The 15384-nt window shown below is 29.8% G+C and overlaps 1 protein-coding gene across 4 annotated transcripts in view; it reads left to right on the top strand.

The window, feature by feature from the left end:
• The first annotated feature begins 5245 nt into the window (after window positions 1–5245).
• The window catches only part of LOC143064964 (PDF receptor-like), a 109859-nt gene continuing 99720 nt past the window's right edge, over window positions 5246–15384 (top strand). For 3 of the 4 annotated variants that reach the window (XM_076238201.1, XM_076238198.1, XM_076238200.1), the window contains exons 1-2: window positions 5780–6038; window positions 13156–13279. In XM_076238201.1, coding sequence (XP_076094316.1) covers window positions 13235–13279 — 45 coding nt within the window. In that variant the 5' untranslated portion in view covers window positions 5780–6038; window positions 13156–13234. Of the gene's footprint in view, window positions 5334–5779; window positions 6039–13155; window positions 13280–15384 lie in introns of those variants that run through there. The other variant, XM_076238199.1, reaches the window with a different exon arrangement.

Here is a 15384-nt window from a genome sequence, read left to right as displayed (position 1 = left end):
TCATATTAACAAAGATGTGTGAAAATACAAAGCAGACAAAATAGGTTAAAATGTTAAAAATAGGGCAACAGCAGTCAATATTGTGAAATAATCTTAATCACTATAAAATAGACAAATATGTAACAAGAATTACAAAACTGCATACTAGTATAGACGAACGACAGTAGCAATACGAAAAACAGGAACATAAAATACCTAGAATGTATACTTCAAGACCAATGTGTAATATTGGTGAAGTTGATACGGAATATTTATCAACTAGGTCTTGGTATCTTGTGATGAAAAAGACTCACCAGTGACGCTTGAAGCAAACACAATAAAAAGTGAAATAAAGTACAAAGTTGAGCGTCTAGGACCCAAAATTCCGAAAGGTTTTGTTATATATAAATCTATGGTAATATATGATCCAACAAACCTTACTCAAAAAGTCATCAAAAATATCAGAGTTCCAATCTTAGTTTTTGTTTCATTTTCAAATATTTTTAAGGTGAACTTCAAAATACTGACCCAAGGTAGACAAATCACTGATAAGCTATATTTCGAGGACACAATGACCGATTTCATTCGTATTAGTGAACGTTTCTAATTTTATCCTCATTACCGACCAAAGAACACATGGCATCGAAATCAGCCGACTTCTTAAAGGGTGGAACATGTAGCTGCATGTATAATTAAATGCATAAAAAAAGATAGTGGAAACATATCAGATCAATCTTGCGTAAACGATTTGTAAAAAACAAACATTTATCGACTGAGACTTTATCAAACTATAAGAAATAAATCATGGCCGATGATGACACATTGATCAATGAAACACTTGAGCAAAAAATATTAATTTGTTAACGGTACTTAAAAACAATTGACTTGGTGATTATTGCACGACTGAATAAAATGGCAGTCCGAGAAATGTATTTGGAAAATTACTTCAATACAATATAAATTTCTCTGCTTCATAGGCTATTACAGTGATATTACAATGATTAGTTTCTGAGGAAAGTGATAATATATTGTACTTAACCGTAGCTTGGGAGGGGAGCTTTCAAGGATTGATTCATTATACTAGTAGTTACTTTTCAAAGCTGAGTATTTTTTCTCTCATTTCATTGTCGTTTTTAACACCCTACCTTGAATGTAATAAAATGAAGAAGGAAAATTTCGACAAAAGAGATGATTTCGGCTTCCCGATTGTGAACTTTTCATTTCTTTGTAGTTACATCACAGTAGCGCCCAATTGATACGATATTACAGGGCTTGAATTTACTGCCATGATTTCTTGATAGAGGGTCGATCCTCACAGAGAAGCATTAAACCAAGAAATTTAAGTGGTAAAGTTGAAATCATCTCTTTGTAAATTTTACGTACGCCATCCCACGAGTTGGTTGATCGTAATACATTTGTAGAAAACAATGTTATTAGAACTATTGTGTCCTTAAAATTTTAATAAGTAACTGCGTTCACACAAAATAATTTGTGTCAGCATCTGATAGACGAGTTTGGCAATAAACAAAGGTTAATCAAAAGACAGACATTTATAGCTGATTATGCGGTATGGGCTTGGCTCATTGTTGAAGGCCATACGGTGACCTATAGTTGTTAATGTATGTGTCATTTTGGTTTCTTGTGGACAGTTGTCTCATTGGCAATCATACCACATCTTCTTTTTTATATTTCATTAATATACAGATTGGTATATATATTTGGTAAATATATTTAAACACAAGATGTCGAATATCTAGGGTAAATGCTGTCAACTTTAAAAAAAAAATGTTTGGTATATAAAGTAAAATAACAAAAATACAGATCTCAAAACGGAAAGTCCCTAATCAAATGATATAATTAATTTTGTACATTTTACAGACAATTTCACAATAATTTTAAAAACATCATACTCATCACAAAAAATCTAGCTTCATTGCTCACATTCAAACAAGAGGAAACTATTTCATCAATTTAATATCATCAACGTTCCTTGATAGTTTTCAGTTTTGTGGTTTTATAGTAAAATGAAATTCGTCTTTTACTGAATACGCATGACGACCCTCTTCTCCCGTTTTGTAGTCACCAAATATTCAAGAGAACATTAGCCATAGAGTACGATTTTTAATGTGTTTGTGTCAATGCATGTTTAGTGTTCAGTATAGTGTAGTGGTTTGTTGTTGTTTATCGTATCAATTTACTCGGTTTGGTCTGCGTATTATCTGTTCCATCAGACTTTTATTTCCCATCTAAACCTCTTCTCTCTTTTTTATGTACAATACTCATATTGATTTTTAAATAATATTGATTGGTTTCGATTTCAATTTGGGATACATATTTTGCTAAAAAGATGTATAGACAAGACATCGAGTATCTAGGGATAACTATGTGGTACATGTAGATAAACTCATCATAGATACCAGGACTAAATTTAGTATATACGCCAGACGCGCGTTTTATTTTCAGTAAAGAACAGTTTTGTAATTGGACATATAAATTTAGATCAATATTTTAAGGTGAAAATGTACAAACATATGTAAAAAATTGAAAACAACACGTTTAAAAATTTCTTGCGTCCGAAGTGTAAGTTTATTCATATTCCTCATTTTGTAATACATTATAGACTTAGGAAAATGCCTGTACCAAGTCAGGAACATGACTGTTGTTGTTAATTCGTTTGATTTGTTTGAGCTTTTGATTTTGCAATTATTTTTTTTTAAATTTACTTCGGAGTTCAGTATTTTTGTGATTTTACTTTTTTTCTTATAATAGATGTTTTAGAATACTATGTGTCATGTATGAACCGTAGACGATTCTTACCCCTTCCTCACATATACTGTACAAAACAGTATATTTTATTACAACTTTGTGATCGTCGTCTTAATTTGGTTCATATCACACATGGATGTTTGCAATAATTGTAATATTATCAATATCATCACAAGTATTCCGAAATTAAAATCGAGTTTTATTGTTCATATTTAAACAAGACTGAATTATTACACCAATTTCAGATAATAATTGTTCTTTAATAAATTTAATGTTTTGAGAAATTCGTCTTTTATTGAATGCGCATGTCTATTCTTCTCTCGTTTTATAGTCAACAAATATGCAAGATAACATTAGTCATTGAGAATATAATACATGTCTATAAACGCGACGGTTGGCATACGTTTTTTTATGGACATTTGATGCTAATACTAAGTTTTCAGTGCAGTCTTTTGTTGTGGTTTCTTTCCTATTTGGTCTGCGTGGTGTTTCTTTTATCAAACCTATCATTTCCTTCTTAATGTGTTCCATTTTTTTTTTGGTAAAGAATAATCATTTTAATTTATCAGTTGTATTGATTAATTTCGATGAAATGTTCTAATGATTACAACGAATTTATGGTGGCACGTGTCATTAAGATCATAATAAGTAACCACCCTGTCACGATTTTGAAATTTTGTGTTAACACTTGATTGGTAAATTTATGTAAGATGTAGAACTTTTGACGGTTTATTCCCGATTGTCCCACTTTTTAAAATTTTAGAGTTCTGATTGTCCCACATAAAAAGTTCTGAATGTCCCACATTATTTTATGAAGTAAAATGTTCTTAGATAAACAAAGTAACTGTTGTTTGTTTTGCAAAATAAACAAGAATTAATTATTGCACATAAAATATTAATTTTATAGAAGTATAAAATATCAATTTTATAAAAGTACAAAATATTAATTTCATAAAAGTACAAAATATTAATTTTAGAAAAGTATAAAATATTAATTTTATAAAGGTATAAAATATTAATTTTACAAAAGTATATAAAAAAAAGTCATCAGATAAAAACACTTTTAATATAAAACCAATATCATATCTCTGATTTATGAAATATATCTACAATGTTACGTTTAATATTTATAAAACAAATGTCAATACCATAATTTTAATAACATTTTCTTTGTAAAGTTTTTAAATAAATAAATAAATAATGCATGCAATTATAAACTCATTTACATTCTACCCTCTATCTGGGATCAGTATATCTAACAGTCAATTAATATGTTCCAGCATCTATATATGAAATTATTGATGGAGAAATGTTTCTACTAGTGCCTTTGCAATGTTACTGGGGATTTCAGAGGACATGTTAACAACATTCTCTGCGCTATTGATTAGACTGTTAAAAAATGACCTGAACCAACAACGTTCTTTATTGATAACGAAACTGTTGTCTAGATTTTGACCAGTTTTGTCTTTTAAATAATCACTATTAAAGATTATTTTACCAATATTCCTTTTGTCTTTGTCGACAAGACTCGTAACCAACTATATACAGAAGAATCAGACTTCAATAAAAAAAAAAGAAGATGTGGTATGATTGCCAATGAGACAATTCTCCACCAGAGACCAAATGACACACAAATTAACAACTCAAAACAATTCCCAATTGTCCCACATTTAAACTTCCCAACTGTCCCACAAACATATTCCCGATTGTCCCACAAAATTTCGTTACTTTTTTACCTGTAATTTCAAAAAGTGGGACAATCGGGAAGACACCCTTTTGACAATACTGTGGATTCATTATTATTCGTTGGGTACCAATATTTGTTAGTTTCGTTGGGACAGCTGAACCATGAAGTTCAAATATTCAACGAATGGGAAATTTTCTGTAGGTCTTGTATGCAGAGATTGGCAAAACCACGAAATCAAATATCAACCTGATTCTACAAAAATTGAATCCTACGAAAATAAAGAATCCACAGTATACAAATTATGATATATATCTTAATATGTGACAAGTCAAGATAATTCTCCAATTATTCGAGAATCTTGGGGTACTTGTTATCTTACTTTTAAATTGGACATGCATTTAACAGCATTTTCATGAATGAAATGATTTGTAATTGGACACTTTTTGCATGTGAAAATGTATAAATACATTTACCTTTTCCCCTCTTTCTTTTATATAGTTCAATAGATGTAGATAAGGTTACCTTTAAGAATAATTGGGTTCCTCAATGTTCTCACAATTTGTACTTGATATGACCTTTTATCAATTTTTGTTATTTGAGAGTCACTGATAAGTCTTTATTTGACAAAACAAGCGTACTGCGTATAAAATAATAACTTTTGTTGATGAGTCTATTTCTGATATACAATGCTGCATGTATTATTAGAATGCGCTGTTTGAACCTACAGAGCATTGTTATCTTATTAGCTTGTTTGATATATATGTATATATAAATGTATATATGTCTTTGAGCTTGACAGATCGTTAGCAGATATTTTGATCTAAATTTTTCTAGACTACATGTGTGTACGATTTATAGCATCAAAGAGAGATGGAACATTACAAAGGGATACCATTTTAAGGTATGGTTTAGACTATTATCTTCAGTTGACGATCACATTGTTTATTAAAATCTAATTATGCAGATTAAGTTGTTTGATTGTTGTCTTTTAAACGCATTATTAATCTGGTCTTTGTTTACTTTTTACACTTGCAATATATAAAACTATATTGGACTTAAACTTTTCTTAAAACGTAGTTGAAAGTTTACAGTACCTTTTGTCTATATAATTTAATGCCGCGACCTAATTTGATATTAAGTAACTAACAAGACCAATATTGAACGTCTAATGTCTGATTGAAATAATATATATTGACAAATACCTGACAATGACATTTTCCTTGGTTTCAATTGTGCTCGCATAAACATGGTGTCATGCAAATCTATTGTCGCATATCTAGATATGTCAACTCCATATATTTCATAACAGTCTATTGTTCTCTACTGTCAACACTATATATTTAAAATCTTCTTCTACATCTGTGAATCGTCAAATTGATAATTAGATCTTGGTAAACACGATTTGTCCACGCACTGTAATTTAACTGAAATTCTCTATTGATCCCTGATACCGTCCTGGTATACTGATAATTGGCGATGTATGTTTTGAATTAAGGAAAAGGTGATCTACAGACTTTCTGGCCTTTTAAGACTTTGATAAATTGTTTTTGGATTAAGTATATTCAAGTATCCATAGTCAACACACCAACATCTTTCCATTAAAGACGTAAGTACTTATTCATTTTGCATAAATTGATTCTTCCTGATTATTGTAGATTTGTGATAGGGCTAGGGGATTATTACCAATTTAAACTTATATAAACATGTTTTTGTATTGAATAACAATACAGTTTATAAAAGTTTATAAGCAATGTTTTTAACGTAACATTTTATTACAAAGGTTGTAAAGCGTTAATACTAATCTTTGAAAAAATGCATACGATAACACAGAGCATACATTTTGTAGTTTCAAGAGGATTCTATTGTTTAAAATATGAAAAAAAAAGAAATGTGGTGTTTTACCAATCGAACCTACGCACAACGCCCCACACCAACGAATACATCGAAATACCAACTTACATATCTAATTATATTGTTTTCATCTCTACATATATATTTGACGTACTTTATGAATTTGATAAATATGTTCATAGCTATATAAAACAAATTAATAAAAAACGATAAACAGAGATACAAAAATTAACAGTTTTCTGGTCTTACAAGGACTGCTGTCAAACAGAACATGTTCAGTCTAACAACCTTTTCGTACATACAATTATTATGAATATCCCACACTAAATAGAATGGTTTCACATAGTTGAATAAATCATTTGAAAAGTAATTTTACGTAAGTTTAACTATTATTTAATTCGATTGTAAAATAATACTGTTTTCCATATGAGTTAGTGGTCTGTTTTAGTTTTTGGTGGTTTTCGGTGTTCAGTTAAATTTAAAAAGAAAGATAACAAACAAACAAAAAAAAAAAAAGAAAAAAAAGTCTTTATAAGTCGAACATTTAAATGATATAGTCACGCCTTCGCTAAAAGCCATATAAATATGCATTGTATTTTAATGGTTGCCTTGCAATTTATTAAGAAACATGCTACATGCATATCTTAGAAACAAGATTTGGTCTGGAGTATAAATTATTCCATTTGATTATATATTCTTTATTCCAAAAGCAATTAAGCCCATAGGTATCAAGTACAATTTTTTACATTAAATATAGTAAGCAACTATAAACGCTGTAAAGGTTGTATTAATTACGTTATAATGTTAATTGGTAATTGTCAATATGATATACGATAGGTATATGTATCTGGTTATTATCAATTAGATTGATATTTATGTAAAGGTTTTATGATATTTGAATTAGGGGGTTTCTAGGTTTTTTTGATAAATTTGATAATGAATATTTTATGAAAAATATATTTTTGGAATTTTTTAAATTTCAATAATATATATATATTCTTATATGATAATTCTATATGAAAGATCAACACTGACACACGCAATGTTTTGTGTAACTCTCATATTTCAGCATAGATACCAATAAGAGATAACTAATATATACAAAAAGGAGAAATTATACGTATAAAGACAAATATTTTGGAACAACAATTTTTCTACTTCAGTGAAGATTTTGAAAACACCAGTTCAGTTTTTTGCTTATTGTTAAAGTACACACATCCACATAAGGTAATTAAAAATGCAACCAATCAAAATCCTGGATTCGTAAGGAGTTTGTAAAGTATCAGGACGTCAGTCCCTCGCAAATTTGAGAGATGGATAATGAAGAAGGAATTCTTTAGGTTGGGAAGGGGCTTTTTATGCGTAAACATATATACGTATACATCCAAAAATGTATTTATAAATGAAGCAGTACTTATAGATTAATACATGTAGAAAATATTTGATATATACTGCTTTCTGTTAAGTCTAGGATGCAGAAAATATACGGTTCAACTGAGTATCATAAATCTGTTTAAACACAAGAACTATCACCCTGCTGAGTATTATAAATCTGTTTAAACACAAGAACTATCACCCTGCTGATAACAGTTAGTGTTTTGATCCAACTGAGTAACGGTTCAGTTCAATAAGAATAATTTAAAACCAGTTGCTTATATTTCAAGTAATTTTTGCTCTGAAGCACGAGAAATGCAACCCTACCTTCTCAAATGACCGTTTTGTTCAAATACAAGAACTTTAAACCAGCTGCGTATCCTATCAGTTATTGTTCTGTTGAAACACAATCACGAACTTACATCTATTACAATTACCTAGATTGAATTCTGTCTTTCTGAAGTTTTTGGCATTTAGGCCAAAATTAATTCTTAATATAGAGCTACGGACTATTAAGGCGTTTCAAGAATGGGTGCTAAGACTCATTAGCATATTACAGGCCACAAATGTAACTTTTAAAAACATTCCAATCTTTATACAAACACATTCTGAAATATTTTATAGTTCGTTTGAGTGTCATTGACAACTCTTGTCTATGATTTGGGTTGTGTCTGACGGACGGGATTGCATTTTTTATAGGAAATCTGTCTTTTGATATAAGATCCCAATTCGTTGAAAAATGTTCTTTCTGTATAATTGACCTTGTGTTGATTTGAATTAATATTAAATAAAATCTGTCAGGGTTTTTCTTGTGTCAAATATTCATGAGTTTTTCATTGATAAGCCTACTCCGTGCATTGTGACCCATTTTTCAGTTATTTCACTAGATAAAATGGGATTGGTCTGGATTTTATTAAGAATATATCATTGCTACGTTTAATCACAGCTACCTGACATAATGCAACATTTTTCAATTATGTCAACTCTGTCGCCTTTTTTTTTTTTAACAAAAAAAGAATGATAACTATTTGATGGTTCTATAGTCTGTCAGTGCAGCCCGTTTTTGTTGCAATTATTTTACTTTTTTCTTTTTATTCACAATTAAAGATTCTTGAATGACATTTTTAAATTTTAATATAGTTTTCTCGATCTATTTTATGTTAAAGCTTGAGTCATTTATTTTTTTCCAATCGAGTCACTTTTAATTTTTCTTTCACAATTTCCCTCGACTGGAGACTTCTTCCAAAGTTGTCAAGATCTTCCGATTATTTCATCTCATTGATGAGACCTTGCAATTATTTTTAATCTGGAACAATATGTGTTATAGATACACTTGTGGATTTAACCAGTTAAAGATAACCAAGCTCTCAGATATCTGATAAAAAGAATATAAACACGTTCCAATTTAGAAATGCAATTTTCTCGACATTAATTTCATCGGTAGTGCCATCTTTAAAAAAATATTGAATCGTATCAAAGTTCATAAAATCAAAGTGTAATCTTTGGGGTTACACTAACATTATTTTTTTCCTCTGAAAAATCAATTAACTTCCAATTGCTTTGGACTCCAATCGGTAATTTCGACAAATTTTCGGATAATTTAGTGTTTATCCCAAAAATAAGTTGGAGTAGCATTTTAAACCAAACGTATGATGTCATAGAAAGTGAAACTTTATAACTTGTCTAACTGTACAATAAGTTTTTATTGGGGCTCCACATATGTAGCAAAGTTTTTCAAAAACACAATTTTAACTGTAAATCATTTATTAAGCCTATTATTATTATTATTCCTTGGAATATCATGTACCGAATATTTTTTATTTTAGGTCTTATGACTGTTTTAACATGGTAACATTATTATATATGTTAAAACAGGCATAAAGCTTAACTTGTAAGGAGTCAAACAAATTTATAGAAAAAAAAGAAAGAACAGAACCCAAACACTTGTGATCAATAAACATTCACTGCATTAAGATTAAATAAAGACAAACCCATATTAAAAGTACAATTATGTTTTTGATTGTATGGTTTTAGTTGCCATTCCATGCTAGCTTATATGAGATAATATAAGCGAAGGTACTTATTTAGTAATAGTTGTTTTCCTAAAACTTGTTTTTGTTTACAAAATCGCGTTTTGAATTAATACATTGTACAAGCGTTCAAATAACGGAAAACTAGTTTGGACACTAACGTCGTGGATCAACAAAACGGTTTTTAATGACGTTTGCTGTAAACAAATAGTACATAGAAGGTTTCATTTAATTCTTTTGCTCTAAACGACTAATGATATTTGGTAAATCGTTAAAAATATACAGAGTAGTTTTCGAACTTCTCTAAATAACTACCTTAATATATCAATATATTTCGATTTACATATTACTACTCTATTAGTGGCTAATATATAGAGCAGCTCGCTGTAAGAAACCTTGAAATAGTGACAGCTATGGACGTCTGGTGAATCTTTAATCATTTTTGTCAAACAAAACAACTACAGCTAGCTAATTATCATTCGTACCACTGCGTCCTATAAGTACTCTGCTTTATAACAATATGTCAAAATAGATAATTCAATTTGGATTAAAGTGAGCTCGAGGGTAAACGTTTAGACAGATATTAAGAACAAAATCAAATCAAAACAGTTATCAAGAGGTCAATATGTGGTCTACGATGACAAAAACATGTCCATACCATACATGAATGTGTGCACAAAATTCACATATGGAAAAGAAATATGATTCAAATGTTATTAATTTATTATTGCGATCTTGTTGGCCATAGAAGCAACTGTTTTGATATTTTTATAGTACTTGTCACTTCCAAGGTATACAAAGAACATGTAGAAATAAGTGAAAAGATACCGGACGCAACGTTAGATATTGCTACTACCACGAAAAATAGCGTTAATAAATATTTGACGGGATTTTTTTTTATAGAAATGCTGAAATAAATATTTCAAATTATACATGAAAATAAAGATTGATTCTTACATTTTCACATTATGATAGAGAAAGAATAAAAATATAATATTCATAGGCTTAGGAAGACACAGATTATCCGAAAAAACGTTTACTTAGCGTTGTCCCATGTAACAAACTCGGGACATAAAACTCGAACAATTCGCGAAATGTTCACGCAACTCTTCGAAATTTTGCATGAACATTCTATGACGTGATATATTTCAGTATTGGTTAACATGGCTGTCTCCATTTTAAATTTGCATACATATTTTCAAAAGAATATGATGTGCGGAAATGGCCCATGGGAAATTTAATTTGGAAACTTGAAACATTTCAGTTCAAAAATAAAATTTTGACAGATAATTCATTAAATTGTAAGCACGATCGTTTTGTACGAAGTGTAAGCTTCAAAATTCGAATTGAAAAATAAATTGAGCTACATATTTAATGCAAAACAATAGATTTGCAATATCTTGCGGAAATGTCCGAGTTAAACTTACATGCCTTCACAAAACTTTTACGGCCAAAAAAACAGAGATTTGATTTCGTGAAGATTTTTTTTCGGCTTTGATAACCACACCAATAAAAAGAACTTATAAAGTTGAAGTTGGTACACCAAATAGCATTAAGATAACAGGGTTATCTATAAAAAATACGGATTAATGAAAATGTCTTGCAAGTTTGTCCGTTATCATAATTTGACGTCGCCAGAAGCGTTATGCTCGCTACAAAATGTATAGGGACGGCATAAACTGCATTCGCTTGTTCCTTCCTCCACTAAATATAAATGTCCTGCTTTCAACAAAACGAAATGATGCACACATTACAAAAATACAGATCTATAAGACGATCAAAAAGTAAGAAAACTTCAGTATCATAACTATAAGCTATTGTATGTTGCTGCTTGAATAAAATCATACTCGGGTTGAATATATAATGCAGCAATATTCCTCCAAAAACACATAATTACTAGCAGTAAAATTGCATATCCTATGTTAGTTATAAAATCATATTGGATTGGATTCTCATGGCATTTACACTTGTGTGTTATACTTTGCATTTACCAAAAAAGGAAAGCAGGAAGAATTAGATAGTGTGCGTTTTCAATTTAACGTCATTTTTCTGTTACACTAAATGGTAGCAATATCTGACGTTGCGTCATCGCAGGATTGTACCCAACAAAACAGAAATAAATCAATCAATAATACATTTCTCAGAAATAAGTCAATTGCCACAATACAGTATTACATGAGACAGACGTAAAGCACATAACGGAGCGACCATATCAAAAATAACCTGAAGCTTTCCAATGTTGGTATCAGTACTAAAGGACTCGAGTCTTGGATATATCTAATATGTTTTGCCATTACATTGCTATTGTATGACGAAGTGTTATGAATTAGACTAAACTGTTTTGACATACAGATAATTTGACAGTCCAGTCGAAGCTTTCGTGGTTGCACCTTTTTTCTTTAACATAAATGTAGCTAATTTATTCTTTATCTTTACAGTTTATGAATATTTTAAAAATATTTCGTCAAATATTATATATTTTTCTTAATTCTTATAAGAAATTTCAGTGAGTTGTCTGAAATATTGCCACACTGAATCTTTATATCCGACAATAGTAAAACCCTTGCAGAAAAAAAAAAAACACGAGTCTCACTAGAGCCTGAATTCCTTACCTGGTAAACACATTACCATTTTGATATTAATTTTTCTTTTACTGTAATCAGTTTGCTTACTTGTGGGTTTAAGTAACATTTTAAAGTCTTGTATTGATAATCATTTTTATACTCATCTATACAAAAACATATTTGAAATAAAAGCGTCGTTTAATGGCAATAACCTTGTTACTAGTGTGTCATTTAAGCAATGCTGAGTTACTTGCTGATTTTTTTATTTTTTAAATTTGTCTCTAACTTTTATGGCTTTTGCAAAAAAGAAGTCAATTAACCATTTGTACTTTGAGGACTTTTTAGATTATTTTTTTTTTACATCAATGGTATTTACAATTTCTATAATGCTTTGTGTAAAATAGGTAAAAAAGCATCTTTCAAGTTAAATAGATAATATAAGCGGTCAATTGATAATTTCAACCTTTGACTTATTTGTAGATCTTATAATGTAACGCTAAATTAAAGGTCCATAATCATAATAAACCCACTTTTACGGTGACAGTTAACATATATAAACCATCAATCTGGTCCTACCGATTTGTAAATTCTACTTCTTATTGAGATGTATCGTTGCAATCATTCTGTTGCTAAATATACATTAAATACTTGCCACTGAACGTTCAGCAACACAATCATAAAATAAAAGTTCTATTATAGTCATATAACTATCATTACATTCACTTATCTGTACCAATATTTTGTTGCCGGTTTGATTTGTATTCTGTGTATTACTGAAGCAGTTGTTAATGAACACTTGTCAATCTTTTATTATGTTTCATGCAAGTTAAACAACCTATGCTTAGAAAGACATTGTGCTCAATTTACATTGTTATTAAATAAGCCTACAATTACCACATTGCAGATAGATAACATTGAATATAGAAAAGTTGAAATAACGGCATGCAGTGATTGAATTGTATTCTGCATAAACAGTCAACACGATGAATCAGTCAACAGTTTTCGGCAACTTTACTTATCCATTCCTGGTAAGTAATTTTTACAATTCAATTACATTAATTTTTTCATATAGTTGTACATTAGCCTTAATATATATATTTTTTTAATCATTAACAAAATTTTTTGGAGCGAATTCCTATTGCAACTGATCAGAACATATTTATACTGTAAATTATATGAAAGTACAATGAACAGATAGTAACATTTTCTTTCCCTGTTTTTTTAACCGTTTATTTAGGATATATTATTGTTACTGAAGGTATGTTTTCTTTTTATTATTATAGAAATTTAGTTTTTCTCACGGTCTTTTCAAATTAACAGACACATTATTTTGCGAATTTTCATGCCTTTTCATCTCATCTGGAACAAAGAGTCCGCATGTATTATAAGCTTTTTGATCATTTTGTTTCTGTAGTTTTCCAACGGAATATGTTGTAAAATATATCGTTTGAAACTACTTGGCTAATTGGAACCAGAGTTATTTTAGTCACAATCGTCCTTGAAAGTTGCAATCTAATAATTACATTATATGTATATTTCATGATAAAACGTTATTTTAATTGGCTAACATCAATCTCGAGTCATTCTGAAATTAACATTTATTTCGAAATGAACTGTTACTTGCATGAATGACATGCATTTCCCATATAATTACATCCCAGCTCCTTTGTTCAAACAGGGTTGATCTGAGCCGGATCACCCCTACCAGATCACCCCAGTTTGAGTTTCTTTGTTATGCATGCTTTCCTTTGTTCTGTAACATTTTGTCGGGAATGTTAATTAATTACACGGAAAAGACTATCTATCAAAATTCACGTAGATAAAAATCCAGTGTATATGCAGGGATTCGAACTCAAGACCTTTAGCATATCAAGCCACGACACATACCACTACACCAGGACGACTGGATACATTCTAACAGTAATTAAACATACTTAAAGGAAGCAAGATCTTTTTATAAGTTGGGCGAGTTTGCAGACCTTTATTCAGTGGGGTTTAAACCTTTTTCGTTTATAGGTGAGTTGTCAGACTAATTGTTCAATTTGATTTTACACTTTTTCAAAAGTGGGAAGAGTCGGTAAACAAGAGTGGGGCATTTTGTTTTATAAAGTGGCGATATTAGTGTGGGCCGATTGGCAAGTGGGCGAGTCGACATTGTTTGATATCTACCATAGGCAACTATTCCAGTCATAATTACGTTCGATAACTCTGATGTTACTGGTTTAATTGGATTATGTAAAATTTACTGGTTACCCGATGAATGATTTAAAGAAAATTAAAAAATATATTTATTTCATCTTGGTTATTTAATATCCATTCGAGGTCTTTTTTTTATCAATATAAAATAATATCGTAACAAATTGCCTCGAGAACACTAATTAACCTACATTGGTATTATTATTATTTATTATTTAGGTATTGTCAAAACTTACATCGTGATTAGGTGCCATGTTTATTTTCGATCTTTGATCACGTTGATGTTATCAGAGACTTTTTATATGTCTCTGATGTTATGGCTTAATTAGTATCTCCTTTATCTAGCTATGCCCTTGACCATCATTATAGTGACTATAACATGTCATATTTAATTGCAATGTAAACAGTGAAATTAAATTGAATTATGTGCATGTACAAAATAAGTGTCGAACATCGTCCACGTTTGAAAATTATTTGGTCGCCATTTTTTTCAAAATTTTATATATTACAAAATATATTTTTACCAAGTCGGCCTACGCTGTCAATGAGGTCGCCATCTTGAAAAATAATACCAGATTTTCTGAAAATGACTAGTTTTTAAATCAATTTAGAAGGGACATAATAAAAAATTAAACTATTGCATATACGATATTTCAAATATTTATTAATATAGTAATAAGCACATATTCCCACAATTATTCCATCTGTTTTGTTTAAATCGCAAATTTAGGTTTAACACGACAGAAAATCCAATATTTATCGGAGTTGGATGATTAACAGTGTGAACTTATCGAGGCAACAAGACAAATTTTCAAAAGCATTTGGAAGGGAGAAGACCAAGATTTAAACTTTTTCAAAAGGCATATATATATTTCTTAATATATGAGGATTTACTATATATTCCCACACTTTTTGTATCATGAACTTAAAGTACTTT

The sequence above is a fragment of the Mytilus galloprovincialis genome, chromosome 2, assembly GCF_965363235.1.
Source record: "Mytilus galloprovincialis chromosome 2, xbMytGall1.hap1.1, whole genome shotgun sequence".
Classification (NCBI taxonomy): Eukaryota; Metazoa; Mollusca; class Bivalvia; order Mytilida; family Mytilidae; genus Mytilus; species Mytilus galloprovincialis.
This window is presented reverse-complemented; position numbering and strand designations above follow the sequence as displayed.